Source organism: Rhinopithecus bieti, unplaced genomic scaffold (genome assembly GCF_001698545.2).
Source record: "Rhinopithecus bieti isolate Rb0 unplaced genomic scaffold, ASM169854v2 scaffold_5313, whole genome shotgun sequence".
Lineage (NCBI taxonomy): Eukaryota > Metazoa > Chordata > Mammalia > Primates > Cercopithecidae > Rhinopithecus > Rhinopithecus bieti.
This window is the reverse complement of record NW_016804705.1, coordinates 473,337-498,464: the sequence shown is the minus strand read 5'-3', so window position 1 is coordinate 498,464 and position 25,128 is coordinate 473,337. Positions and strand designations below refer to the sequence as shown.

The following is a 25,128-nucleotide window of genomic DNA, read 5'->3' as shown; positions in this document are numbered from 1 at the left end:
TGGCAAACCGAATTCAGTAGCACATCAAAAAGCTTATTCACCACAATCAAGTCGGCTTCATCCCCGGGATGCAAGGCAGGTTCAACATATGCAAATTAATAAACATAATCCATCACATAAACAGAACCAATGACAAAAACCACATTATTATCTGGATAGATGCAGAAAAGCCCTTCGATAAAATTCAACACCACTTCATGATGAAAACTCTCAATAAACTAGGTATTGATGGAAGGTGTCTCAAAATACTAAGAGCTATTTATTACAAACCCACAGCCAATGTCATACTGAACAAGCAAAAACTGGAAACATTCTCTTTGAAAACCTGCACAAGACAAGAATCTCCTCTCTTACCACTCCTGTTCAACATAATATTGGAAGTTCTGGCCAGGGCAATCAGGCAAGAGAAAGAAATGAAGGATATTCAAATAGGAAGAGAGGAAGTCAAATTGTCTCTGTTTGCAGATGACATGATTGTATATTTAAAAAACGCCGTTGTCTCAGCCCAAAATCTGCTTAAGCTGATAAGCAACTTCAGCAAAATCTCAGGATACAAAATCAATGTGCGAAAATCACAAAGATTCCTATACATCAATAATAAACAGAGAGCCAAATCATGAGTGAACTCCTATTCACAGTTGCTACAAAGAGACTAAAATACACAGGAATACAACTTACAATGGATGTGAAGGACCTCTTTAAGGAGAACTACAAAACCCTGCTCAAAGAAATAAGAGAGGACACAAACAAATGGAAAAACATTCCATGCTCCTGAGTAGGAAAAATCAATATCGTGAAAATGGCCATACTGCCCAAAGTAATTTATAGATTCGATGCTATCCCCATCAAGCTACCATTGACTTTCTTCACAGAATTAGAAAAAAACTACTTTAAATTTCATGTGGAACCAAAAAGACCCCATATAGCCAAGACATATCCTAAGCAAAAAGAGCAAAGCTGCAGGCATCATGCTTCTTGATTTCAAACTATACTACAAGGCTACAGTAACCAAATAGCATGTTACTGGTACCAGAACAGATATAGCGACCAATGGAACAGAACACAGGCCTCAGAAATAATGTCACACATCTACAATCATCTGATCTTTGACAAACCTGACACAAACAAGCAGTGGAGAAAGGATTCCCTATTTAATAAATGGTGTTGGGAAAAGTAGCTAGCCATATGCAGAAAACTGAAACTGGACCCCTTCCTTACACCATATACAAAAATTAACTCAAGACGGATTAAAGACTTAAATGTAAGACCTAAAACCGTAAAATCCCTAGAAGAAAACCTAGGCAATACCATTCAAGACATAGGCATGGGGAAGGGCTTCATGACTAAAACACCAAAAGCAATGGTAACAAAAGCCAAAATTGACAAATGGGATCTAATTAAGCTAAAGAGCTTCTGTACAGCAAAAGAAACTATCATTAGAGTGAACAGGCAACCTACAGAATGGGAGAAAAATTTTCTATCCATTTTACAAAGGACTAATATATAGAATCTACAAGGAACTTAAACAAATTTACAAGAAAAGAACCCCATTAAAAGGTGGGCAAAGGATATCAACAGACACTTCTCAAAAGAAGACTTTTATGTGGCCAACAAACATATGAGAAAAGCCTCATCATCCCTGGTCATTAGAGAAATGCAAATCAAAACCACAATGAGATACCATCTCACACCAGCTAGAATGGCAATCAGTAAAAAGTCAGGAAACAACAGATGCTGGAGAGGATGTGGAGAAATAGGAATACTTTTACACTGTTGGTGGGAGTGTAAATTAGCTCAACCATTGGGATCTAGAACCAGAAATACCATTTGACCCAGCAATCCCATTACTGGGCATATACCCTAAGGATTATAAATCATTCTACCACAAAGACACATGCACACGTATGTTTATTGCAGCACTATTCACAATAGCAAAGACTTGGAACCAACCCAAATGCTCATCAATACTCTGAATAAACAAAGTATGGCACATATACAACATGGAATACTATGCAGCCATAAAAAAGGATGAGTTCATGTCCTTTGCAGGGACTTGGATGAAACTAGAAACCATCGTTCTCAGCAGACTAACACAGGAAAAGAAAACCAAACACCGCATGTTCTCTCTCAAAGTGGGAGTTAAACATTGAGAACACATGGACATAGGGAGGGGAACGTCACACACTGGGGCCTGTTGAGGGCTGGAGAGCTAAGGGAGGGATAGCTTTAGGAGAAATACATAACATAGATGACTGGTTGATAGGAGCAGCAAGCCACCACGGCACGTGTATCCCTATGTAACAAACCTGCACATTCTGCACATGTATCCCAGAATTTAAAATATAATAATAATAAAATTAGAAGAGTCATGACCTGGAGCCTCCAGACAATCTGTTTTAGAAAAGAAGCAATAGTTTTCAAAGAATCTGGAAATGTTTCAGTAGGAGACTCTTGCCTTTTTATTGGATTTGTCTATCACTGAGGTATTATTTCATGAGTCCCCATTGTGCCACTTTAAGACCTCCTGGATGGAAGATTTGCTCCCCAGTTAATGTAAGAAAGTTAACATACTGCTAAGTGCTGTATATGGTGATAGAAGTCTATTAATAATACATATGTGGAGTTTGGCTAGCAGAGTCATTTGCTGAAGACCAAAGAGCTTTGCACTTCACAGTAGCTTTCCATAATCAATAGTCCCACTTTATCCAATAAAAAATCACTAGAGCATAAAATGTATAAAGCTTGATCAGTTCCTTTTACTTTAGTCATCTGTTCAGCAAAAATGACAAGTTAATTCTTTTCTAAATGCATTTACAGCTTTAAAAGGACAACAGACATTATCATAAATTAGTCATGCTTCAGTACACTGATTTTTAATATACACGTGCATTTAATTTGAATACCTTGCACTAGGGTTTCAATTCCAAGAATGTTTGCAAATCTATATGTGCTCAGTCAAAACATGACCATTAACTAATGCAATTATTCTTTCAATCTGTTATCACTAAATCACTTAAAATTCTATTTTGCGTTGTTCTGCTTTAAATCTAAGCCATTAGAAGAAGGAGAAAAGAAATTCACACTTTTAAGCCATCCCAAGCTTTTATGAAAGTGATAAAGCTTAGATTTCAAAGGACAGAGGTTGCTGTCAAGCTATGATGGTCCTGGTTCTATTTAAAGAATAGTTACTTAAATGTGCCTACTTTTCTAATTCTGGCTTTGCTAATTTAGGATGCCTCTACTTGTTGCTTCACAACTATAAATTCCTTCCTCCTTTCCTCCCTCAATTTAGGGAATATTTTAATGATGAGGTTCCTTAGGTGGGATAACATCACTCTCAGGAAGTCAAGCCAGCCACTTGAGTTGTTTAATTCTAAGGTTTAGACTCAGCTTCCCTAATCAAAAGTTTGTGTCCTGTATCTCTTCATGAGGACTTGTATTTCCACAGTTACAGAAGATTCCTTTCTTTGAATAAGTTTGATTTGTCATTTTAAGCTACATCTACCTTTTGAGTATGATAACATTAAATCTTAACTGTTTCTACTCATGCAGATACACTCATGAACCATTTTCTGAGTAAACTGAAATTATACACTAAACATAGAGAAATTGGGCAAAGAGTATCAGGCATGGGGAAAAAAGTTCAGAAGATAGATGCTAGGAGGTGAATGAAGAAAAATGAAATTTCACAATTATAATACATGGTGTCCTTAATATTTGGGATTTTCTTCCCTTTCCTGTGCTGTCTTACCTAAGAATTCAGTGCCAGGAAATTTTGCTGCTAATACGTGGGTCAAAAACAAATTTGGAGTCATCCATCACTCCTCTCTCTCTCATTGCAGGTCTAATCCATTAGAAGGTTGTCTCCACCTTCAAAATATATACTGGATCTGATCTCTTTGCACTACATTCACTATGACTGCTGCAGTAGAAGCCATCATCCTTTCTCCTAGACTGGCAAAGACCTCCAAATGTATAATTTCTTCCACCTCCCTGGCTCCCACTGCTTATTACTTCCCTCAGTAGCCAGGTGATCCTTAAAACATTAAAATCGCATCATCATGTTACCATTCTTCCCAAAATTGTCCAACGGTTTTCAGCATATTTGGAATAACACTCACAAGCTATCATCTGGCCCAGTGATCAAGCTTTTTGGTACCAGGGACTAGTTTTGTGGAAGATAATTTTTCCACGGACTGGGACAGGGGGATGGGTTCAGGATGATTCAAGTGCATTACTTTTATTTTGCATGTTATTTCTATCATTATCACATTATAATATATAAGGACATAATTACACAACTCACCATAATGTAAAATCAGTAGGAGCCCTGAGCTTGTTTTCCTGCAACTAGACAGTCCCATCTGGGGGTGGCAATGGGAAACAGTGATGGATCATCAGGCATTAGATTCTCATAAGAAGCACACAACCTAGAGCCCTCTCTTGTGCAGTTCACAATAGCGTTTGCATTCCTATGAGAATCTAATGTTGCTGCTGATCTAACAGGAGGTGGAGCTCAGGTGGCAATGTGAGTGATGGGGAGCGGCTGTAAATACAGATGAAGCTTCACTTGCTCACCTGCTGCTCACCTCCTGCTGTGAGGCTTGGTTCCTAACAGGCAGCTGACCAATACTGCTCCATGGTTCGGGTATTAGGGACCCCTGCTCTGGCCTACGAGGTTCCACATAATGTGGCTTTTGACTACTCTTTATGTCCTGTCTCTATTATTCTCCCCTTGACCCACCTGTCTTAACCACACTGGCTTCTTTGCTGTTTCTAGATAGCGCTGGGCACTCTGCCTCCCTGGGGCCTTTGGCCAGGCTGCCCTTTTCTCTGCCCAGAACACCACTTGTCCACCATCCTTATGCTCACTCCCTCATTATATTTAGGACTCGGAGGATTTCCCTTTTCATGGCATCAAAATATCTGTCCTCGTCCATCTCTCTCTCCCCACCTGGTAACTGGTGCCATGGCATATATTGATGCATTTATATCTATCTATCCCACCAGAAGGTAAAATTTTCCCAAGGTCAGGGGCTTTCTCTCTCTCACTGATGTGTCTCTGTTGTCCTCGGTGCTTAGCTGTGGCTTAACAATTACTTGTTGAAAGAAAGGATAAGTGAATACATGGATGAGTAAGTGATTCACTTACTGTTTGGACAGGCCTATTTCTTTTCTAGTCAAGCCTGCTTTTAGCATTTTCAGGCTTCAGTCTTCCTTACATATCTTTATCTTAACTAAAATGTTCTTGTAGGAGTTATTCTTTCTGTGCATCCCATATTTGAGTTATTAGCATTCCCTTTCTCAGAGGTTTGGGGTTCAAAGTGACTGACAAGTGCTCTCTCACTAAAAGTAGGGACATCAGAGCTGTTTTTACATAAATGGAGGGCAGGTTTACCTAACATTTAGAATGACCAGGGAGCAACGTGGGCAATTTGATTTTCGGGCGTTGAAAAGACATTCGTCTTCAAAAAGTTATCTTCTGCATCTTTCAGTGGGAATTTGAATTTACACAATTAGATATTCCTTTACTTATGTTTTGTTTCTCTTTTAACTTACAATTACATCCATGTACTCCATAACATTTCTGTCAATGCTAGGCCACGGACTACATATACAGTGGTCGCATAAGATTATAATACTTATTTTTACTGTACCTTGTTTATGTTTAGTCATGTTTAGATACACGAATACTTGCCATTGTGTTATAGTTGCCCACAGTATTTAGTAAATTGACATGCTGTACAGGTTCATAGCCTAAGGACAATAGGGTACACCATATAGCCTAGGTGTATAGTAGGCCATACCATCTAGGTTTGTGTAAATGCACTCTATGGTGTTTACAAAAGAATGAAATTGCCCAGTGACACATTTCTCATAACATATCTCTGTCATGAAGTGAGACAGGACTATCTCCTGAAAGTACTGAAATTCATCCCTAGGTGACCACAGGGCTCTAATTATAAAATGATTCATTATAATATATTCTCAAACTGTACTTCTATTTGAGATTAGAAGAAAAGTTATTTTGGCAGTGTNGTTTAGATACACAAATACTTGCCATTGTGTTATAGTTGCCCACAGTATTTAGTAAATTGACATGCTGTACAGGTTCATAGCCTAAGGACAATAGGGTACACCATATAGCCTAGGTGTATAGTAGGCCATACCATCTAGGTTTGTGTAAATGCACTCTATGGTGTTTACAAAAGAATGAAATTGCCCAGTGACACATTTCTCATAACATATCTCTGTCATGAAGTGAGACAGGACTATCTCCTGAAAGTACTGAAATTCATCCCTAGGTGACCACAGGGCTCTAATTATAAAATGATTCATTATAATATATTCTCAAACTGTACTTCTATTTGAGATTAGAAGAAAAGTTATTTTGGCAGTGTGAAATATCATTGGTCAGCAGATTATATTTTTGTTTACACGCAGAACATACTTCCTCAGACCAAGATCAACGCTGACTTGTCCTTGTAATGGCTAGACAGGTAGCTACCCATTGTCTACTGAAACTGCATTCTGTACTACTTGATTGAGCTTTCTGGACGATCTGATTGAGTAAATGGGTTTGCCATTTACCGTTTTAATCTGCCAGAGTGTCATTTTATCATGAAGGTATCCTTTAGAATCAAACCGTGCTTTGAACCCTGCTTTCACTCATGTGACTTTGGAAGAGTTACTTACTCTTTATGCCAATTCTCCCATCTGTAAAAGGAGAAATAAGATTTTCTTCATAGGATTGTTGGGAGGATTAAATGAAGTAATGCCCCTAAATTCATTAGTGCAGTGCCTGGTATAGAGTAAGCAGGCAGAAAATACTGACTGTTACTTGTACTACTTGGAGGATCTGCCCTGATACCCTAGTAGTCCAAACAAATTAATGCCTTGTTTATTCTGTTTAGCCAGACACTTTGAAAAGAGCACACTGATTCACACTCTCACGTTGGTAAGGGGCTATGGAAATTGACATTTCTTTCATTCCGTGGCCATTTACTCTACTTGAGGCATTTCCATAGCCAATTTCGAAGCTCTGACTCAGAGGAGGTAGCATGCTGGCCTTTGCAACTCCCCACATTCCCTTTTAACCAGGAGGGCCAAATGAGGCTGCTTTGAAAGGCATGAGAGTTGGGAGATGGAGGGTTGAAAAGGTCTGGTGTTTGACATGGGCTTAGCCATTAAAGAGAGTGTTCCAGGCATCAGAAAGCTGAGTTTTCTGGAGGCTGGAGGACTATCGCTGTAACAACTTCAAAAGGAGAAAGGGAGTAACGTTTAGCTGAGTGGGCTCCTTTGATTTGTTATTCTGTCAGATCCTAGCGACACTTTCTCTGGTTGGAGCAGCTCAGGATGTTCGGTTTTCATGGCTGCCGGGGTGATTTGTGACTAAATGCAGACAGGGCTTTTGAAAAAAAAAAAGAAAAAAGGTTGAGCAAAGACTATGAAAAGACCCATATTTTAAAAAAAGGAATATAGAAGTCATTTATTGGTATGGTTTTTCCTCTCCCTCTTGCTAGGTTGATATTTTCTCTGAGTTGGTAAAAAAAATAGCAATAGTGATAAATGTCTTCTCTAAAGAATTTATCATTTGCCAGTGAATGGAAGTTGGGTGGTTTTAGTTAACGAGCTACCAACAAGTTTTTTTGTTACTTTATATACAAATATAGTCATTACACTCTTGTTTTCATTTTTCTTCATAATAGCTTCCAAGTTTCTCCATTGCTAAATCGTGTAGGGTCATGTTAAATTAATTGCAAAAGCAATTTATACAGAATGGCCCATTTCCTTTCAAACAAGCAAAAAAAATACTATAATCTAAACTTTGTTTCTTTTTTGCTCTTTGTTGAACTGTGGTTGCTGGAACTTAGACCATGGCCACTGAGGATCTCTAATATTAAGACTTTGGATGAAATCAATGAAATCCTCATAAATAAAATGTCAATGCGCATGTGTGTCTGTGTGTGTGTTTTCCACATCAGCAATGGGCAAAAGGCCCATGTAGAAGGATAGAAGAAGAAAGGGAATGGACACTTATTGAACATTTATTATATGTCAGGCTCAATGATTGGTATTAATCTCCATTGTACAGGTAGGAAAACAACATTGGGCCCAAGTCACTAACTAGAAAGTGGTGAAATTCTGATTCAAACCAAGTTGGTTGGACTCCAAAGCATACTTGTCATCTGCATCACACTACCCTCTTTTTGCCTGTCTTCTTTGTTAACTATATCACAGAAGTCTCTGAGTCAGTGGCTGTATCTGACCCCCTTGTTCAGGCCAAAAGTTCTTCTTTTGGGGAACACTTGGAAGAAGAGGGTTTGAAATGAGATCTTGGTAGTCATCCACCCCAGCATTCTCATACCCCATTTTACTTTGCCCTGGATGAAAGATCTATCTGTGCCCTGAAACTGGAAATCTGAGAAACAAGCCTTCTGCTGAAGTGGCCCTGAAGAACAGGGTAAGGAGTGACTCTGTGAGGAGAAAGGGTTTCGGAGCCCTGGCTCTGGAAAAGAACTGTCCCTGTGAAGAAATGAACTTCTCTTTATTTCTCATATGTAGAAATTAGAAATATATTGTTTTGTGGGTTTTTTTTTTTTTTTTTTTTTTTCGGAGTTTTGCTCTCAAAGCCATTGCCCAGACTGGAGTGCAATGGTGCGATCTTGGCTCACCATAACCTCCGCCTCCCGGGTTCAAGTGATTCTCCTGCCTCAGCTTCCCGAGTAGCTGAGATTACAGGCATGTGCCACCACGCCCGGCTAATTTGGGATTTTTAGTAGAGACAGCATTTCTCCATGTTGGCCAGGCTGTTCTTGAACTCCTGGCCTCAGGTGATCCGCCCGCCTCGACCTCCCAAAATGCTGGGATTACAGGCATGAGCCACTGTGCCCAGCCAGAAATATATTGTTGTTTATATTCACCTGGCATAGGAAGGACCTGAACTCTGCACTCCAAACTCTTGTCTGCCTAAGTGACTAATTCATAAGCCTAGGGAGAAAAAAAAAAAGTGAAAATTAAGTAGTGAGGCTGAGGGAGAAAAACTCGTGTTACAACAAATCCCAGAGGACTGTCCAAATCCTTTTTCTTGATGGGCTTTTCACAAGACTAATGATTCTCAGCTGATACTTAGCTTTCAGGCTTTTTAGAATGATGACATTCATTGTGAGGGATTTGTCACTGTGAGGTTTCTTGGAGATTTGCTTTCTTATTTTGACATCTGTTACTTGATTTCAATTTTACTCTAGTGTTTGTAAAGCCAGGATCTTGGTGACATATGATTACTTTTATGGCTGGTTTTTTCCCCTTTTTGCTTTAAACAATCACAAAACTGATAAATTTTTCTTTAAATATGAAATGGGACAGCAGATATGTGAATGTTACTTAGGCTTTGTTTATCATTCCAAATTTAATGAGTCTCTCAGTGTTTTTACGAGTGCTGCAAGGTTATATTAATTCTGTGGGCTTAAAGAATGCTGTAATAATCCACAAAAGGAAATTCTGCCTAAAATAATTCTCCAGGTATGAATGTAGTAATGTGATAGTTGTTTTGTTTTCTGTACATTTTATACAAACTCCATTGTGTTTTCCCCTTTATTTGTGGGTGTGTCTGTGTGTATTTGAGTATTAACTAGTTATAAACTAGGGAGACATATTGCTATATCAGTTTATGTAACAGTATGGCTGCATATGTGAAAAAGTATTAACCAGTTAAATATAGTGGCATGATATTAACTCATTTTTAATACATATACTTTTATGTGAATGACAAGTCAAATGGGTAAAGAGTTTCTTATATCGAGAAGATTGAAAAGTTGGAGATAGTTCTATGTAAAACAATATATTTATGACTTCACACATTCACACACTGTCCTATTAAGAAAGAAAAGCCAAGTTTCACACAAAGTCATCTGAAAGTCTGTGAAGTCAAACCCCATGACAAGTTCGGCTATCAAGAATTAGGCTCATTTGGTTTCCAACTCCTCTCTTTATCCCCTCAGTCTCTTCCAGCTTCAAGGCTGAGACACATTCACTGTTTATCCGTATCACGTTCCTTTAGCCTGGTCATCCTATGCTACTGTCATGCTGGGCTGCTGGATTTTTTTTTTTTTTCTAGGAAATAAAAGGGATATAGTAATACAAAGTTAGTATACTTCTTTATCCACAGGCAAAGATTTGGTCCTAGAAAGAGAGATTATGCCTCTTGATTTCATGACTTAAGTTTCCCTTAGAGTTGTACATTTTTCTTACTTCTTCTTCTTCTTTTAAATAAACCAAACCAAACAGGTATTCCTGGAGAACCTCTGAATGGAAAGAATGCCAAGTCTCTCTCCTCCTCGAGCAGCAGGATCCCCACTGGCATGTGACGGGACCCGTGTGTGGCGGTGGGATCCAGACCCGGGAGGTGTACTGTACCCAGAGCGTACCAGCAGCTGCCGCACTGAGGGCCAAGGAAGGTAGGCAGCCAGTTCCGGGACAGATGGTGCGCTGCTGGTTGGAAGGAAAATCTCTCCAACTCTTCCAGTGTTCTTGAAATAACTGACACTTAGCGTTCACAAATTTAATATTTATTTTGTCGACCATTTGTATGCCACCCCTAACGCTTGGGATAGTTAGAAATACTAGCAAAAATAATATGTCTCCCAAGAGTCACTGTGAAAGTTAAAGGAGAAAATGTAGTTAGGGTGAGTAGCATAGATAAATGCTACAAGCTAAGGGTGTGGTATGCCAGGAATGAGTCAGTAATGAATGAATAGCATTCTTCTTCTTCTTTTTTAATTTTTTGCTCAAAGGAATTTTTATATGTGTGAATTTTTTAATGTGGAAATTTCTGCAAACATATCCCTTTTAAATATCAAGGATCCAGTGTTTTGGTGCCAAATTTTAATTTTTCTGAAGAAATGGAAGAGGAGAAGAGAAAACAGTAGCTTCCTCCATGATAAGCTCTCTAATTGGTGGGTGTAACCCAACAATAGTGCATTTATTTCAGAGTGCAGATAGTGATAACATTTAGAAACTGGGAAACTTACTTGGATTTATGTAAGTCAATTGGTTGAGAAGTCATGAGAAGACAAGGATGCTTCCACTCTAGAACAATGTGTGACCTCTTCTAATTGGAGAACACAAGCAATACTCCCTGCAGAAGTGGTAAAGATGGGAATGTTTCCTTGGGCTTGCCAGGTACGAGGACATATTTCCACTGTGGGCTTTGGTTAGGAAGACAAGATACAAATTTTCTTGCTATAGTAATGTGTCCTTTTAATTCTGTAAAGCTTGTCATGCTAGATGTCTTTTTGTGTGTGACATAGCTTTGCAGAATTCATGGGCATCTGTGACCATAGCCTCAGATGAGGTACTTGATGGGATGGTTCTTGCAGACTGCTTAGCATTTTTCTTCAACAATTGGTGCTAAAAGGCCACATTGACAGGGCTACAGTTGTTTTTGAAAATAATGATTGAATTTTCTTCCTTCTCTGATTTCACTTTGGAAAATTACAGCCTAAACACTTTTTATTTCAGGACAAAACATGACTATAGTTACTGCTCTGAATTTGTAGGAACAGAATTTAGATTAAAATGCTCCAGGTTAGTTTTTCAAACCTTGGTGATCTTTCCATTCCAGCTCCTCTCTTCTTTTCTTCGACTGCCGTCTACTGTTGGAGGGTCTTCAGGGATCAACATATAAATAAAACTTGTATAGAACTGATGCATTATGACCTACCTGTTTTTCAGCTTCAACTTTTAATCTGCTATTGACATTTTCCTCTTTCTAAAGTTTCTTTTGTAAAAATAGCTTTTCTTATGGATCACCTATTTCTAAAGTTTCTTCAGGCTTCATCTTTCTAGTTTTTTAAATGGAAAGTTACTGGGCAGGAAGATTAGGAGGCAAGTGGAAGTCTGGTGTTCTAGAATTGGGAATTAGATGCTTACATAGTGTGTGTGGGGGGGGGCGCGGGTGGAATAGAGAAGGGGTGTTATTTGCAGAGTGAACAGTCTATCAAGCCCTAGTACAATCTACTCCAAGCATCAAAAGAGGAGGAAAATGTCTTAGGCCAAAGCACACTTGGAAATTAGTATCTGTGTTCACAGGAAAACAGAAAATACTTAGAAAGCTATAAGTCTGATAGTCCAGTTCTCAGGGGGAGAGGCTAGATGTGGGACCTGGATGTAAATACATAGATGTGTAACACGATCGTATACTCCTGTACAGAGCTGAATATAGCAAGTAAGACTATGCTGGATAACACACCACAGCTGCCATAAAGGCACTGCATAGCTTACTGCTTACCTTAGTAGTTGTTATCAAAGGTTTTATTTTGCTCTTGTGTGGAAGCGAACCAGCGGGATTGTTCGCCCATTACTTTCCTTTCTTATGAATGCTTTCACTTCTTACTGTTATCATTTATAGATGTACCTTGACAAATCTGGAATGAGAATTTCTTCTTGGCCCCCATTAAACACAAAGGAACAACTGAATTTTTATTGTTAGGAACCTGTGAGTATTTGCCCAGTGAAGTAAGAAGAATATAAATATTTTAAATCTGTCTGTTAATGCAATAATAAAGGTTGAAATTGGAAGTATTTCATGTTCAGTTTCTGTGAACATCAAATTATTAATATTGTTGTTATGTTAGATATTCATACTTTGGAGGGAGGAAGCATTTTAGTAGCACTGACTTTGGAAATTCCTTTGTGAGTCAGTATTGACATCCCCACAAGATTAATTTTCCCTTAGACTCAAGGATACACTTGGTTCACTCTGGAGTCTGATTGCTTGACTTTTCTTCTGTACAGAATCCCATCATCCACTGGTGATTTAGCAGCTCTGATTCCAAGAACCAGATTTTAGAGGAATTCACAATCTTGGGGGAAAAGCAAACTTCATTTCCATGGATCCTTCCTGTGATAGAATGCATATAACTCCTAGATGCCATAATAATAATAATTTTTAAAAATGCTAATCCCCTCCCAAGGGTCTCCAAATTTCTTGGCCTAGGCTGGATGCTGAAGCTAAATCCTGACATTGATATCGTCCTGTTGATGACTTATTTTTCGTGACATCTCATTCCTCATTGAACCTCAATTCATGATGTTTTCTGCAACAGTATAATAACACCTGTGGCATATTTAGTTGATACCGTTGTTCAGTGTTCATGTGGTGTTTTAAATGCAGCCAGAATAGTGCTGTAACCATCAGTGTAAATATTACCAGTAATATTAGCCAAGCCAGTAGAATTGGGAATGAAAATGTAGAGGATTATTTATGATTTTGCTTAACACTTGTTGTTTTAAAGAGAATTGTGTTTCTCTTTTATAAATCAAGTAGCATCACAAGTGATGCCTACCTGTAAAATAAAAGCTTGAATTTGGTAAGACCACTTTCTTCTTGCCTTTTCTCAAATAAAATTAAAGCCACTCAGTTTGCATTCATCAGTCATTTCTCAGAAAGTAAAACATGAACCAAGGAATGCACTTTCAAAATCTAATAAAGACATTCCATGTATGGCAATGTGACCTAGAGACTAGGATATCAACAAATATGAATTTAAGTGGCATAGAAGTAGATATGCCATATATTCATATGGTGAAGCAAAATTTATTAAAACAATAAGCTGTATTTAAAAATCAGGAAAATTTTTGGTGTGGTTGTAGTGGAGCAAAATATTGCTTGAATTTTCTAAAATATATATATTTCAGATTCACTATTGATATTGTATTAAAAATGGAACACAATTTAGCTATGAATTGTTAAATGCATTAGTTGCCCCCTCTGCACTAATAATATTGTCTTCATTATGGCCTCAGAGTTGGCATTAAGAGTACATGACCACGTAAGGGCACACATTCTGGTATGCTAAGTTGTATTAGTCCATTTCCATGCTGCTGATAAAGACATATCTGAGACTGAGTAATTAATAAAGAAAAAGAGGTTTAATGAGCTAGCAGTTCCCCATGACTAGCGAGGCCTCACAATCTTGGCAGAAGGGGAAAGGCACATCTTACGTGGCAGCAGACGAGAAAGAATGAGAGCCAAGCAAAAGGAGTGTCCCTTTATAAAACCATCAGATCTCCTGAGGCTTATTCACTACCGTGAGAATAGTATGGGGCAAACCACCCCCATGATTCAATTCTCTCCCACCGGGTCCCTCTTATGTCATGTGGAAATTATGGGAGCTACAATTCAAGATGAGATTTGGGTGGGTACACAGCCAAACCATATCATGAGTAGGATATGGAAACAATATATTTGGGGTTCTGGGTTTTAATTATGACTTTGAAGGAAATGTAAACCACATAAATATTGTACCAGTCTTCTAGTTCATTAATTTGATTTTGAATATGTTGATTTGGTGAGTAAAATTACATAACACTCAAGCATTTATTTGTTTAAAAATATTATGTGCCTCTTATGAGTTAGTCTATGCACTAAAGTGCATCTGTCATAAGGGTGTCCCCCAGTAATTTATAGGCTTTTAGTTGTAATAATAATTGAACTATTGAATACGTATGTTACAGTGACTTAAGTGTTTTGATGATTACATGGTTTAATCCATTTATTGATGCCCAAGAGTAATCTTCATCGAGGTGATATTTAAAAGGAGCTTGGAGAGTCCATAAACATGTTCTAAGGTGTGGAAGAACACATGAGAAGAAATGGAGAGGTTTGTGTTCAGTAGCAGCCTGTGCACTGGTGTGAAGAGAGCTCAGAGTAAAAGAAAGTTACAATGACAGTGGAAAGGTAGGCCTTTTATGCTATTCTGGATTAAGACTTTGTTTTTGAGAATATGGGTATGTGCCGCAGCCTTTTTTCCTCCTACTGTAGGTTTTTAAACAGAAAGGAAATCTCATGTTGACTGTATTTAAGCTTGTAAAAACATTAGCATGCTAAGAAAATTAACATGAGTTATCATATCCTATGTAATCAGTGCAAATGTGTCTGATTATCCAGGAAGTTTTTGAGTTATGAAATAAAGTAATTTACATTCTGAGCTGATATCTTAAGGGGCAGCTGGAGGAGATATTCCACCATCATTTGAAATACTGGAAATATCTTTCACCTGTCTTTAGAAATTGGTTTTTAAAGTCAATAAAGTCATTTGGGTGTGAGAATAAGGTGTCAGGAAAGTAGTACACGAAGACCTTCCCTTGATGTCGACCCTTAGAGGAGCAATGAGACTGTTTTAGTGGGCTTATAGCATTTTCTCTTGCTTTATGCTAAGAGAGACGCAGAGATAACAGGGTAAAACAACCTTTGCTAATTAACAGCAGGATATTTGATGACAGTTCACATGAGGCCAAGAGAGAGAAAGTTCTTGGCTTGTAATCTTTCTATCTTGGAAACCTCTTCAATTATTGAAACATAGGTCTAGAAGAAGTCAGCAAAGGGTAGCACAAGAGAATTATTAACATGCAGATCTCTGGAGTCCTCACAATGACACAGGTGGTAATGAAGAGATGTGGGGAGGGGAGAGAATGAGAAGATGAGTGAAGGCAAGCAGTTATTCCTGTGTTTTTAGCAAGAAGGAGGAGGAACAGAAGTGGAGGAAGAAAAAGAAGGGGGGAGGAGGATGGAAGATGAAGGAGGAGGAGGAAGAGGAAGAAAGGAAGGGGGAGAATGCAGCAGAGAGAAGGGAGAGGGAATGGGGAAGGAGAGAGCAGGGAGGAAGGAGGAAGAAACTTATTAAGTCAAACTCTTAGGGATCTTTTCTTTCCATTAGGCTGCATTATCTCTCCACTTATATCTTGAACCTACACACTAAGATAGAGTTTAGGACTTGAAAGCCATTTCTCCCTGGGTTATTGATGCAGGATCCTAGACTCACAGATGCTCCAGATCTCTAGTGTTAACTCCATCTTCTTCTTGAGTGAGAATACTTAGCGTATCATGCTGCCTAGGCTGAGTGTAAACAAGTTTCTTTTCCAAATTGTTATCTGTAAATGGAAGGAAGTAGAAGAGTTGGTGAAAGTAATGACGTATGTTTCCTCTTTAAATTCCCACTTTTTTGCAGAGGCAGACGTAGACTTTATAAGCCATATATCTACATATATAGTTCAAATATTCTCTCTAAAAATATAATGCTTGGAAGAGTTAAGGAATAAAAGAAACACGAAGTCAGAAAGAGTCCAAAGCGAGATTGGTTTCTACTGGTTCTGTTTGATTGCATTTGTACCTAAGTTTAGTTAATTTTTAAAATCAAGTGTAACAAACTTACTTTAGTGTGATATAGCAAGTGTTTATTGAATTATTGATATAGCAAGTGTTTATTGAATAGCAAAAATATTGGCATTCCTATTTTAAGTGTTTATTAAATTATCAGACTGTTCTTGATATTAAAAATTTCCTAATTTATTTAGCTCAAGGTAAAATGCACCTCATTAAATAAGAGCGGGATAGAGCTACCCTGGACGAATGAGAGAGGCTGGATATTTGAGGAGAAAGTCTAGCACTGAGTAAAGGTTGCTCTGGGAAAAACAAATGGCTTATGGAAAATTTGCTTTTAAATGATGTGTGAGTCCTGTTTAATTTGATCTCCTGAAGAGGAAGAACACGTGCAATGTGTTATATATTTCTTCAAAGTTAACATAACTAAACTGAAAATTCACTACTGTGTGTTGCTGAAACTAAAGCATGTGGCATCATGGAGGAGGGAGATTGTGAATGACCTACACCTAGATATGAATTTGGATTTTGCCAATGGTTTTACCAGAAATAGTTCAGCTTTCCTAATCCTATAGCCCTAAGTTCATACTCTTGTAGTACATCACTTCTTTGATTTCTAACTATTATCATAATAGTCTTTGTCACTGGTTTGGCTGTAAAGGCCCTTAAAGGCCATGTTTGATATTCTTCTTTGTATTTCCAAGTGTCAATACTTTTCATGTAAAAGGCAAATAGCAAATGTTTCTGGAATTCAAAATGGAAACTCTTAAACATGAGAAAATGATATGTTGAGTTTGATTGAATTCTCCGTTTTTTAGATAGCACAGAGAAAGGAGTTGTTTGTTGACCAGACCAAAACTTTCTGCAACCTGGATATCAGAATTCCATGCCAAAGCTAGGTGGCTCTGAGAGCCCAGAATGCAGCCAGACAAAATAAAAGGTATAAGGATCCTGAGTGAGGGAAATGGTCCATGGGGAAAGATAGGGAAGGAAAACAAAGGAGAAAGAAACAAGGAGCATTACTGGGCAAGAGAGATCGGCCTGGACTGAAATGGGGGCTTTGCCCAGTAGTTTTGGACTAAGGCAATGCTAGTTGATTTCTAAATGATTTCCATAGTTAAATATATCCCTCTGTTGTTTTAAAGGCAAAAAAGTTTGTGGAAGCCATGAAAATTGTTTTATTTTTATCAGTGTTACTTTTCACCTCTTTAATGGTCTAGGAGGGGAGGTGAGCCAGTTAAATAAATAACTATCAAAATGAAATAATAACCTTAAGAGAAAATAGGGATTTTAGGTAAGAAGAGATTAAACCAGTGAGACATGGGGGCATAGGGTAGAGGTGGGGATAAGAAAGCTTTTACCTGGGCCTTAAAGCAAGTGCATGGTTTAAACAGGTGTTCATGTGAACGGGACAGAGTCTCAGAGGAAGCAGGCCTTGTGTAAAGACACGGAAGTGGAAAGGCAGAGAACGTACTTTCAGTAAAACTGATAATCAAGCTGGCCATGAATATGGGGGAGATGAAGATAAGGACTATGGGTTTAGGGTAGAGAGGTAGAACTGTAGGCTATGATCTTAGGCCTCGTGTGATCAGACCGTGATATGGTAATACCTGAACTGTTAAGTCTTCATTCCTCTTCAACCCTTGGAGCTCCAACAATGCTGAACATCCTTCACTGTCTAGGACTTTGGAACTCACCTCTGTCTGCCTGTTGCCCACTATCATATAGTCTCCCTTAGTTTCCTCCCTCACACATTTACTCCCTCACTCAGACCTGTACCTGGATAACCCATGCCTAGAAAGTATCTCTTCTGGGAGTTCTTTGAAATGACACAGGTACCTCTGCTCCTCAGCCACTACAGCACTTTGTCTCACTGCATGATACTTGCTTGTTTATGCATACTGGTCACCTTGCTGCTGTGCAGGTCTGAGATCAGGTAAATAACCAGATCTGTGTTATTTACTCTCATCTTCCCAGCACTGAGCACAGTATCTGGCATGTAAAAATTGCTTGTACTGAATTCAAGCTTTGTGTACCTTCTCACCCTCCTTTTACCACCTTCTTTCTTGTCCTTGGCTTGTGCTCTGTGGTTTAACTGTCTCATCTCCCTTCCTAGACAGTTAAAGGTGTTGCCAGTCCATTTTCAAACTTGGATGAAACACTATGTCGTGGTGTCTGGGATCTGGCTTCCTTGAGTAGCAGCTGAGAGGCTGGATGCTGCAATCTGGAGGATACAACCTGCAAGAGTAGGGAGCTTAGCTCCCTGTGGAGTGAAACTTGACCTGTGAGAAACAGATTTAGGAGGAGGTCAGGCCACTCACAGTGCCCCTGGAGATTTTTATCATGTACAATTTCTTTTTGCAATCCTACCAAAAACACAGATCTCCTGAGTGATCACTATGTATCTTTGTGGTTTGATGATAAATGGTGGTCAGCAGGATAACATACCACACAGCATTGCCTCGTATTTCCTTTGCTTTACTCCTGTTGTTTCCTTGCTATCATTGCCTCCTGGCCTGGAACCTCCTGAGTAAAGTATTAGCACCCAAATTCTCATTGTAGGTTTTGCCTTCTAGAGAACTTCAGAGATAATGTTCAATGAATGTGTGTTGTAAGGAAGAATGAGAGACACTGTTTTAAGGATTTATTGCAATAGGTAAGATATAATATGGGCCTGAAGTATGTTGAAGCTATAAACGACAACTTTTCTTTCTGTTCCTCCTTCAATTTTCTTCTCTTTTTTCTCCCTCAGTCTCCTTTCTCTTCCTCTTTTTTTATGTATTTCTCTTTCTCATCACCCAATATTTCTATTTTCTCTCCTCTCTCCTCCTTTCATCTTGCATAAGCCTTGAGAAGAGAACAGTTTTAGTAATTGTGATAGACTTTGCAGCAGTTAGCACATTGCCTGGCAAAAGGTAGATAAGAACTCAATAGATATTTCCTGAACAAATGAATGTAGCCCCCTGCATATAGTCTTACCATTCAGTTTTAGGCATTGCTTTTCACTTTGGGACAATTTTTCTCTTCATTCCAGTTGTTCGCATACACCTGCACTTCATTAATGAACAGTTAAGTTCTTTTTCTGGGAGTGGAAGATTACATTTGGAAAACCACGCTGAGACTAGTGCATTTACAATCTTTAGTTGAGTGTCTCGCTCATCTTCATTTTGTCAGCTGGACTGGATTTTTCTCAAACACCAAGCCAAGAGGTAATGAGATTCCTCTTGGCAGTGCAATTTCTGAAACAAAGTTATTGCTTCCAATGTATTTCTCTAGCTTTGTTAAGTTTGCCAATTCGACTGGCAAGTAGGATACAGAAGAAATATCCACTTACTGCCCAACTCTTCCTACAAGAAAGTTTCAGAACATTTTCACAAACCTTGTTCTAGTATTTTGCATATTTTTCATGCTCTAGTTTAAACTTTACATCAGGTTCTCTTCATAAGAGGACATAGTCACTTAGTAAGATCTCACTGTGCTTAAGAATAATTAAGTGACTCCTTGAGTCTTCTGTCTGCTTCCTCAGGCACACAGGGGAAAGGGGGAAGGGATTTATTCCTATGTCAAGAGGAAATCTGGAAAGCCAGTGAACTAGGATGCTAGTTCTAACTCCAAGATCCTGTGTGCCTCCATGTGAAATATATAATTGTAGCTCATTTTATTTTTTTAGATCTGCTTTTCTTTTTCACCTTTTTATTTTTTTAATTGACAAGTAAAAATTGTATGTACTTATGTCATACAGCATGATGTTTTGGTATAGGCATATATCTGAAATGAGTAAATAAAGCTATTTAACAGATGCATTACCTCACACACTTTTTTGTGGTGAGAACACTTAAAGTCTAGTCTGTTAGCAACTTTCTTTTTTTTTTTTTTTTTTTGAGACGGAGTCTCTCTCTGTCGCCCAGGCTGGAGTGCAGTGGCCGGTTCTCAGCTCACTGCAAGCTCCGCCTCCCGGGTTTACGCCATTCTCCTGCCTCAGCCTCCCGAGTAGCTGGGACTACATTAGCTGGGACTACAGGCGCCCGCCACCTCGCCCGGCTAGTTTTTATTTTGTATTTAGTAGAGACGGGGTTTCACCGTGTTAGCCAGGATGGTCTTGATCTCCTGACCTTGTGATCCGCCCGTCTCGGCCTCCCAAAGTGCTGGGATTACAGGCTTGAGCCACCGCGCCCGGCAGCAACTTTCAAATATGCGACATATGATTAACTATAGTCACCATGAGGTACAAAAAAATACCTCTTGAACTTGTTTCTCCTAAGATCTACTTCTCTAAGACTTTAATTATATTTGTGACTTTTGATGGAGTTTATTCAGGTTGTTCCGATTGTTTTGAAACTCAGTTCTGGACACAGCCATTTCTATTTGAATAATCTATGGGCATTTACAACTTAGTTTTTCTTATATTCAACCCTTCGTCATCCTCCCCACACCCATATTGGAGTCTTCTCCACAGCTCCAAAAATTCAGGAAATTGTTTCATTGGACCCTTCCTTTTATGACAGATTTCTCTGTAGCGTGAGAGGTTGTTGGATAGCATTTTACCTATAGTAGAACTTCTTTCAAAATTGGAGTCAATCCTCTCAAACCCTGTTGCTGCTTTCTTAACTAAGTGTATGTAATATTCTAAATGCTTTGTTGCCATTTCAACAATGTTGACAGCATCTTCGCCAGGAATAGCTTCCATCTCAAGAAACCGTCTTCTTTGTTCATCTGTAAGAAGCAATTCATCATCCATTCAAGTTCTATCATAAAGCTGCAGCAATTCGGTCACATCTTTAGGCTCCACTTCAAATTCTAGTTCTCTTGCTGTTTCTACCACATGTGCAGTTACTTACTCCACTGAAGTCTTGAATACCTCAAAGTCATTCGTGATGTTTGGAATCCACTTCTTTCAAACTTCTGTTAATGTTGATATTTTGACCTCCTCCCATGGATCATGAATGTTCTTAATGACATCTAGAATGATGAACGCATTTTCAATTTACTTTTCATTTATTTCATTTTCAATGTACTTTTCCCAGATCCATCAGATGAATTACTGTTTACGGCAGGTGTAGCCTTACACAAAGTATTTCTTAAATAATAAAACTTGAAAGTTAAAATTCCTCCTTGGTCCGTGGGCTGCAGAATGGATGTTGTGCTATAAGTCATGAAAACATTAATCTCTTTGTACATCACCATCAGGGTTTTTGGTGAACCAGGTGCATTGTCAGTGAGAAGTAATATTCTGAAGGGAATCTCTTTTGTTTTCTGAGCAGTAGGCCTCAACAGTGGGCTTAAAATATGTAGTAAATCATGCTGTAAATAGATATGTTAGGGTTTGTTATTCCATTTATAGAGCACAAGAAGAATACAGCTAGCATAATTCTTAAGGACCCTAGGATTTTTTGGAATGGTAAATGGGCACTGACTTCAACTTAAAGTCACCAGCTGCATCAGCCCCTAACAAAAGATTCAGCCTGTCTTTTAAAGCTTTAGAGCCAGGCATTGACTTCTCCTCTTTAGCTATGGAAGTCCTAGATGGCATCTTCTTCCAGTATAAGGCTGTTTCCTCTACATTAAAAATTGGTTTTCCCGTGTAGCCACCTTCATCAATGATCTTAGCTAGATCTTTTGGGTAACTTGCTTCTGCTTCTACATTAGCACTTGCTGTTTCACCTTGCACCTTTTTGCTATTGAGATAGCTCCTTTTTAAACCTTAGGAACCAACCTCTGCTAGCTTCAAAGATTTCCTCCATCCCCCGCCCCACAGCTTCCTCAGCTCTCTCAGCCTTCATAGAATCGAAGAGAGTTAGGACCTTGCTCTGGATTAGGCTTTTGCTTAAGGAAATGTTGTGACTGCTTTCATCTATCCAGAGAATTCAAACTTTCTTTATATCGACAATCAGACTGTTCTGCTTTCTCGTCATTCATGTGTTTACTGCAGTAACACTTTTAATTTCCCTCAAGAACTTTTTCTTTGCATTCACAACTTGGTTAATTGTTTGACACAGAGGCCTAGCTTTCAGCTAGTCTTGGTTTTCAACAAGCCTTCCTTTCTAAGCTTAATCATTTCTAGTTTTTGATTTAAAGTGAGAGATGTATGAGACTCTTCCTTTTACTTGAACATGTAGAAGTCATGGTAGGGTTATTAACTGGCCTAATTTCAATTTTGTGTCTCCAAGAATAGGGAGGCCTGAGGAGAGAGAGAGGTGGGGGAATGGTGGGTAATTGGAGCAGTCAGAACACACACAACATTTATTAAGTTCACTGCCATAGATGGGTGTGGTTCCTGGAGCCCCAAAACAATGACAATAATAACGTCAAAGATCACTGATCACTGATGACTATAATATATATAATAATAATGAAAAGTGTGAAATAATGCAAGAATTAGCAAAATGTGACACAGAGACACAAAGCAGGCACATGCTGTTTGAAAAGTGGCGCTTACAGTCTTGCTGGACACAGGGTTGCCACAGACCTTCAATTTGTAACAAATGCCATAGCTGAAAAGTGAAATAAAATGAAGTATGCCTGTATTTAATATCTGCTAGCTGTGCTGAGGAGATTAGTATTTTTACTCAGCTGCATACCGCAACGTGATTCCAATCCTTTAAGGAAGAGGAAAAGGTGCCTTAACTTACAGTGGCACACCATCAATATTGTTGCTGATAACACACTGCATACCTAATGATACTTAAAAAGAAACCTTTCATTTTGGAAATTGTCAAAGGTACATAAGTATAGATAATAGTTATTACTTTTTGGTAAAATGAAATTAAGTGGGAGGAAACACTGAATTGAGAGTTAGATGAGTGGAATTCTAATTCTGACCTTCTGCTGGTGGGCTACCTGATTTTGGCGTCTATTTGTTACTTTTAATAGTGTGAATAATAGAATTTATTTATTCTCATAAGTATATTAAACACTAGTTTATGGCTCAGGCCTGTAATCTCAGCACTTTGAGAGGCTGAGGTGGGTGGATCTCTTGAGGTCAAAGAGTTCAAGACTAGCCTGGCTAACATGGTGAAACCCCATCTCTACCAAAAATGCAAAAAAATTAGCCAGGCGTGGTGGGGTGCACCTGTAATCCCAGCTATTCAGGAGGCTGAGGCAGGAGAATTGCTTGAATCTGGGAGGCAGAGGTTGCAGTGAGCTAAGATTGTGCCACTACACTCCAGCCTGGGCGACAGAGTGAGAACCTGCCACAAAACAAAACAAATCAAAACAAAATAAAAAAAACAAACAAAAAAAACCCCACTAGTTTAATATAATCTATATTAATATAAAAAATATAGGGAAACATAGATGTAAAGGCAGTTGCATTCTGAAGAAAATCTATGTAAATGTAATACTTCATTTGCTTATTACTGGTAATATTTTCTTCCATTGAACTAAAATGGACTGGAAACACTACAGATACTTTATTTCCCCAAAATTCTATACCTGTAATTTTCTTTCATGCTAGTTAGGATATACTATCAAATTGATGACTCTTTTAGTGTACTGTAGATAAATAAAGCTTACAACAACATCTGTCATTTTTAACATAGAACTTTAATAAAATAAATTATTTGTGATTATTAATCTATTTCTACATTAATCTGTTTAGGTTAAGAGTAGTATTTCAACTAAGATTTAAAGAAATTGGATTTTGAGACTGAGAAGAATCAAAGTATCGTTTAAGCAGTAATTATCAACAACCATTGTGACACAAATCACCCATAGTACTTGATAAACATATTATTTTCTGGGTTCCTCTCCTGAAGATACTGATTCAGTGAATCTAGTCTGGGCCTGAAATTTTGAAAATGTTTGTGATGTAACAGATGATTCTTACCAATAGGGAAAACTAGGAAAGATTGATATAACCCAATATTTTTATAGTGAAATGTGCAAATTGAGACCTGCGGTAGTTGAAACTTGCCTGAGTTCCCAGTGTTTGTCAGTTGCAGGCCTAAGGCCCATGCCTTAAACTTCTAGCACTTTAGTCAGGTCTCCATCCACTTCCCTAAGCTGAAAGTTAATGTGCTTATAAAACATGTACCTTCTCTACTAACTTACACTGACTTTTTACCGACACTAATTTACTCACTAGTCTAATTTCTTCTTAGCTAAATTTAGCAACTATTCAAGTTTCAGGGGTTGAAAAGCAGCCTCAGGAATCACAGAGTTCTTATAAGAACCTTTTTCCAACGAAAATAACTTTAAGTGTCCAGGATCAGTGTGGAGTTTGAAGCTTTAGCATCAAAGCTTGTAATGACTTGCTAACTCTAATTGTTTTTTAGCTAGGACTTCCTGGATTTTTGTTTCCTGGTTGATTCTTATATCTTATATAAGCCACATGGCTTTTTTTCATGACCCTGAAAAAAACTCCTATTGTGATAGTTCTTTGTCAAAGAATTATCTGTAAATCTGTAACCTTTTATAAAGAAGAAGATAATTATTTTCTACTCGTTTTCAAGTTGCTTGGGGTGGAATTAAAGCTTAAAAGACATAGTGGTGATATACCAGGCATCAATCAGTTTACTCTCTTCTTGCAGCTCTGGAGCTCAACTTATTAAGACTTTTCTCTAGATTTCTTTTTTGTCATTAGTAAAGGGGCAAACTCTGTACAGGATAATTTAGACCCTGTTGCTGCAGTCAATGTTATTTTATGTTATTTTATCTTTTTATGTCAGATATAAGACTTCTTAAAGGAGTTTTGTTCTCTTTAATTCAAATCCCCTTTGAACATTCTATAATACCTTTTTTTGTTTTCCTGTTTTTTTTTTTTTTTTTTTTTTTTTTAAGACATGGTCTCCCTCTGTCACCCAGGCTGGAGTGTGGTGGCGCCATCTCAGCTTACTGTAGCCTCAACCTCCTGGGCTCAGGTGATCCTCCTGCCTCAGCTTCCCAAGTAGCTGAGACCATAGGCCCGTGCCACCACACCTAGCTAATTAAAAAAATAGCTTTAGAGATGGAGTCTCCCTATGTTGTCC

At 38.3% G+C, this 25,128-nt stretch overlaps 1 protein-coding gene across 1 annotated transcript in view; it reads left to right on the top strand.

Annotated features, from left to right (window-relative positions):
• Positions 1 to 25,128, top strand: part of THSD7B (thrombospondin type 1 domain containing 7B) — a gene marked incomplete at its 3' end in the record, with an annotated part of 522,306 nt that overhangs the window by 42,667 nt on the left and 454,511 nt on the right. Inside the window, exon 3 of the mRNA XM_017870201.1 lies at positions 10,288 to 10,457. Within this exon, the coding sequence (XP_017725690.1) occupies positions 10,288 to 10,457 (170 nt within the window). The remainder of the gene's footprint in view (positions 1 to 10,287; positions 10,458 to 25,128) is intronic.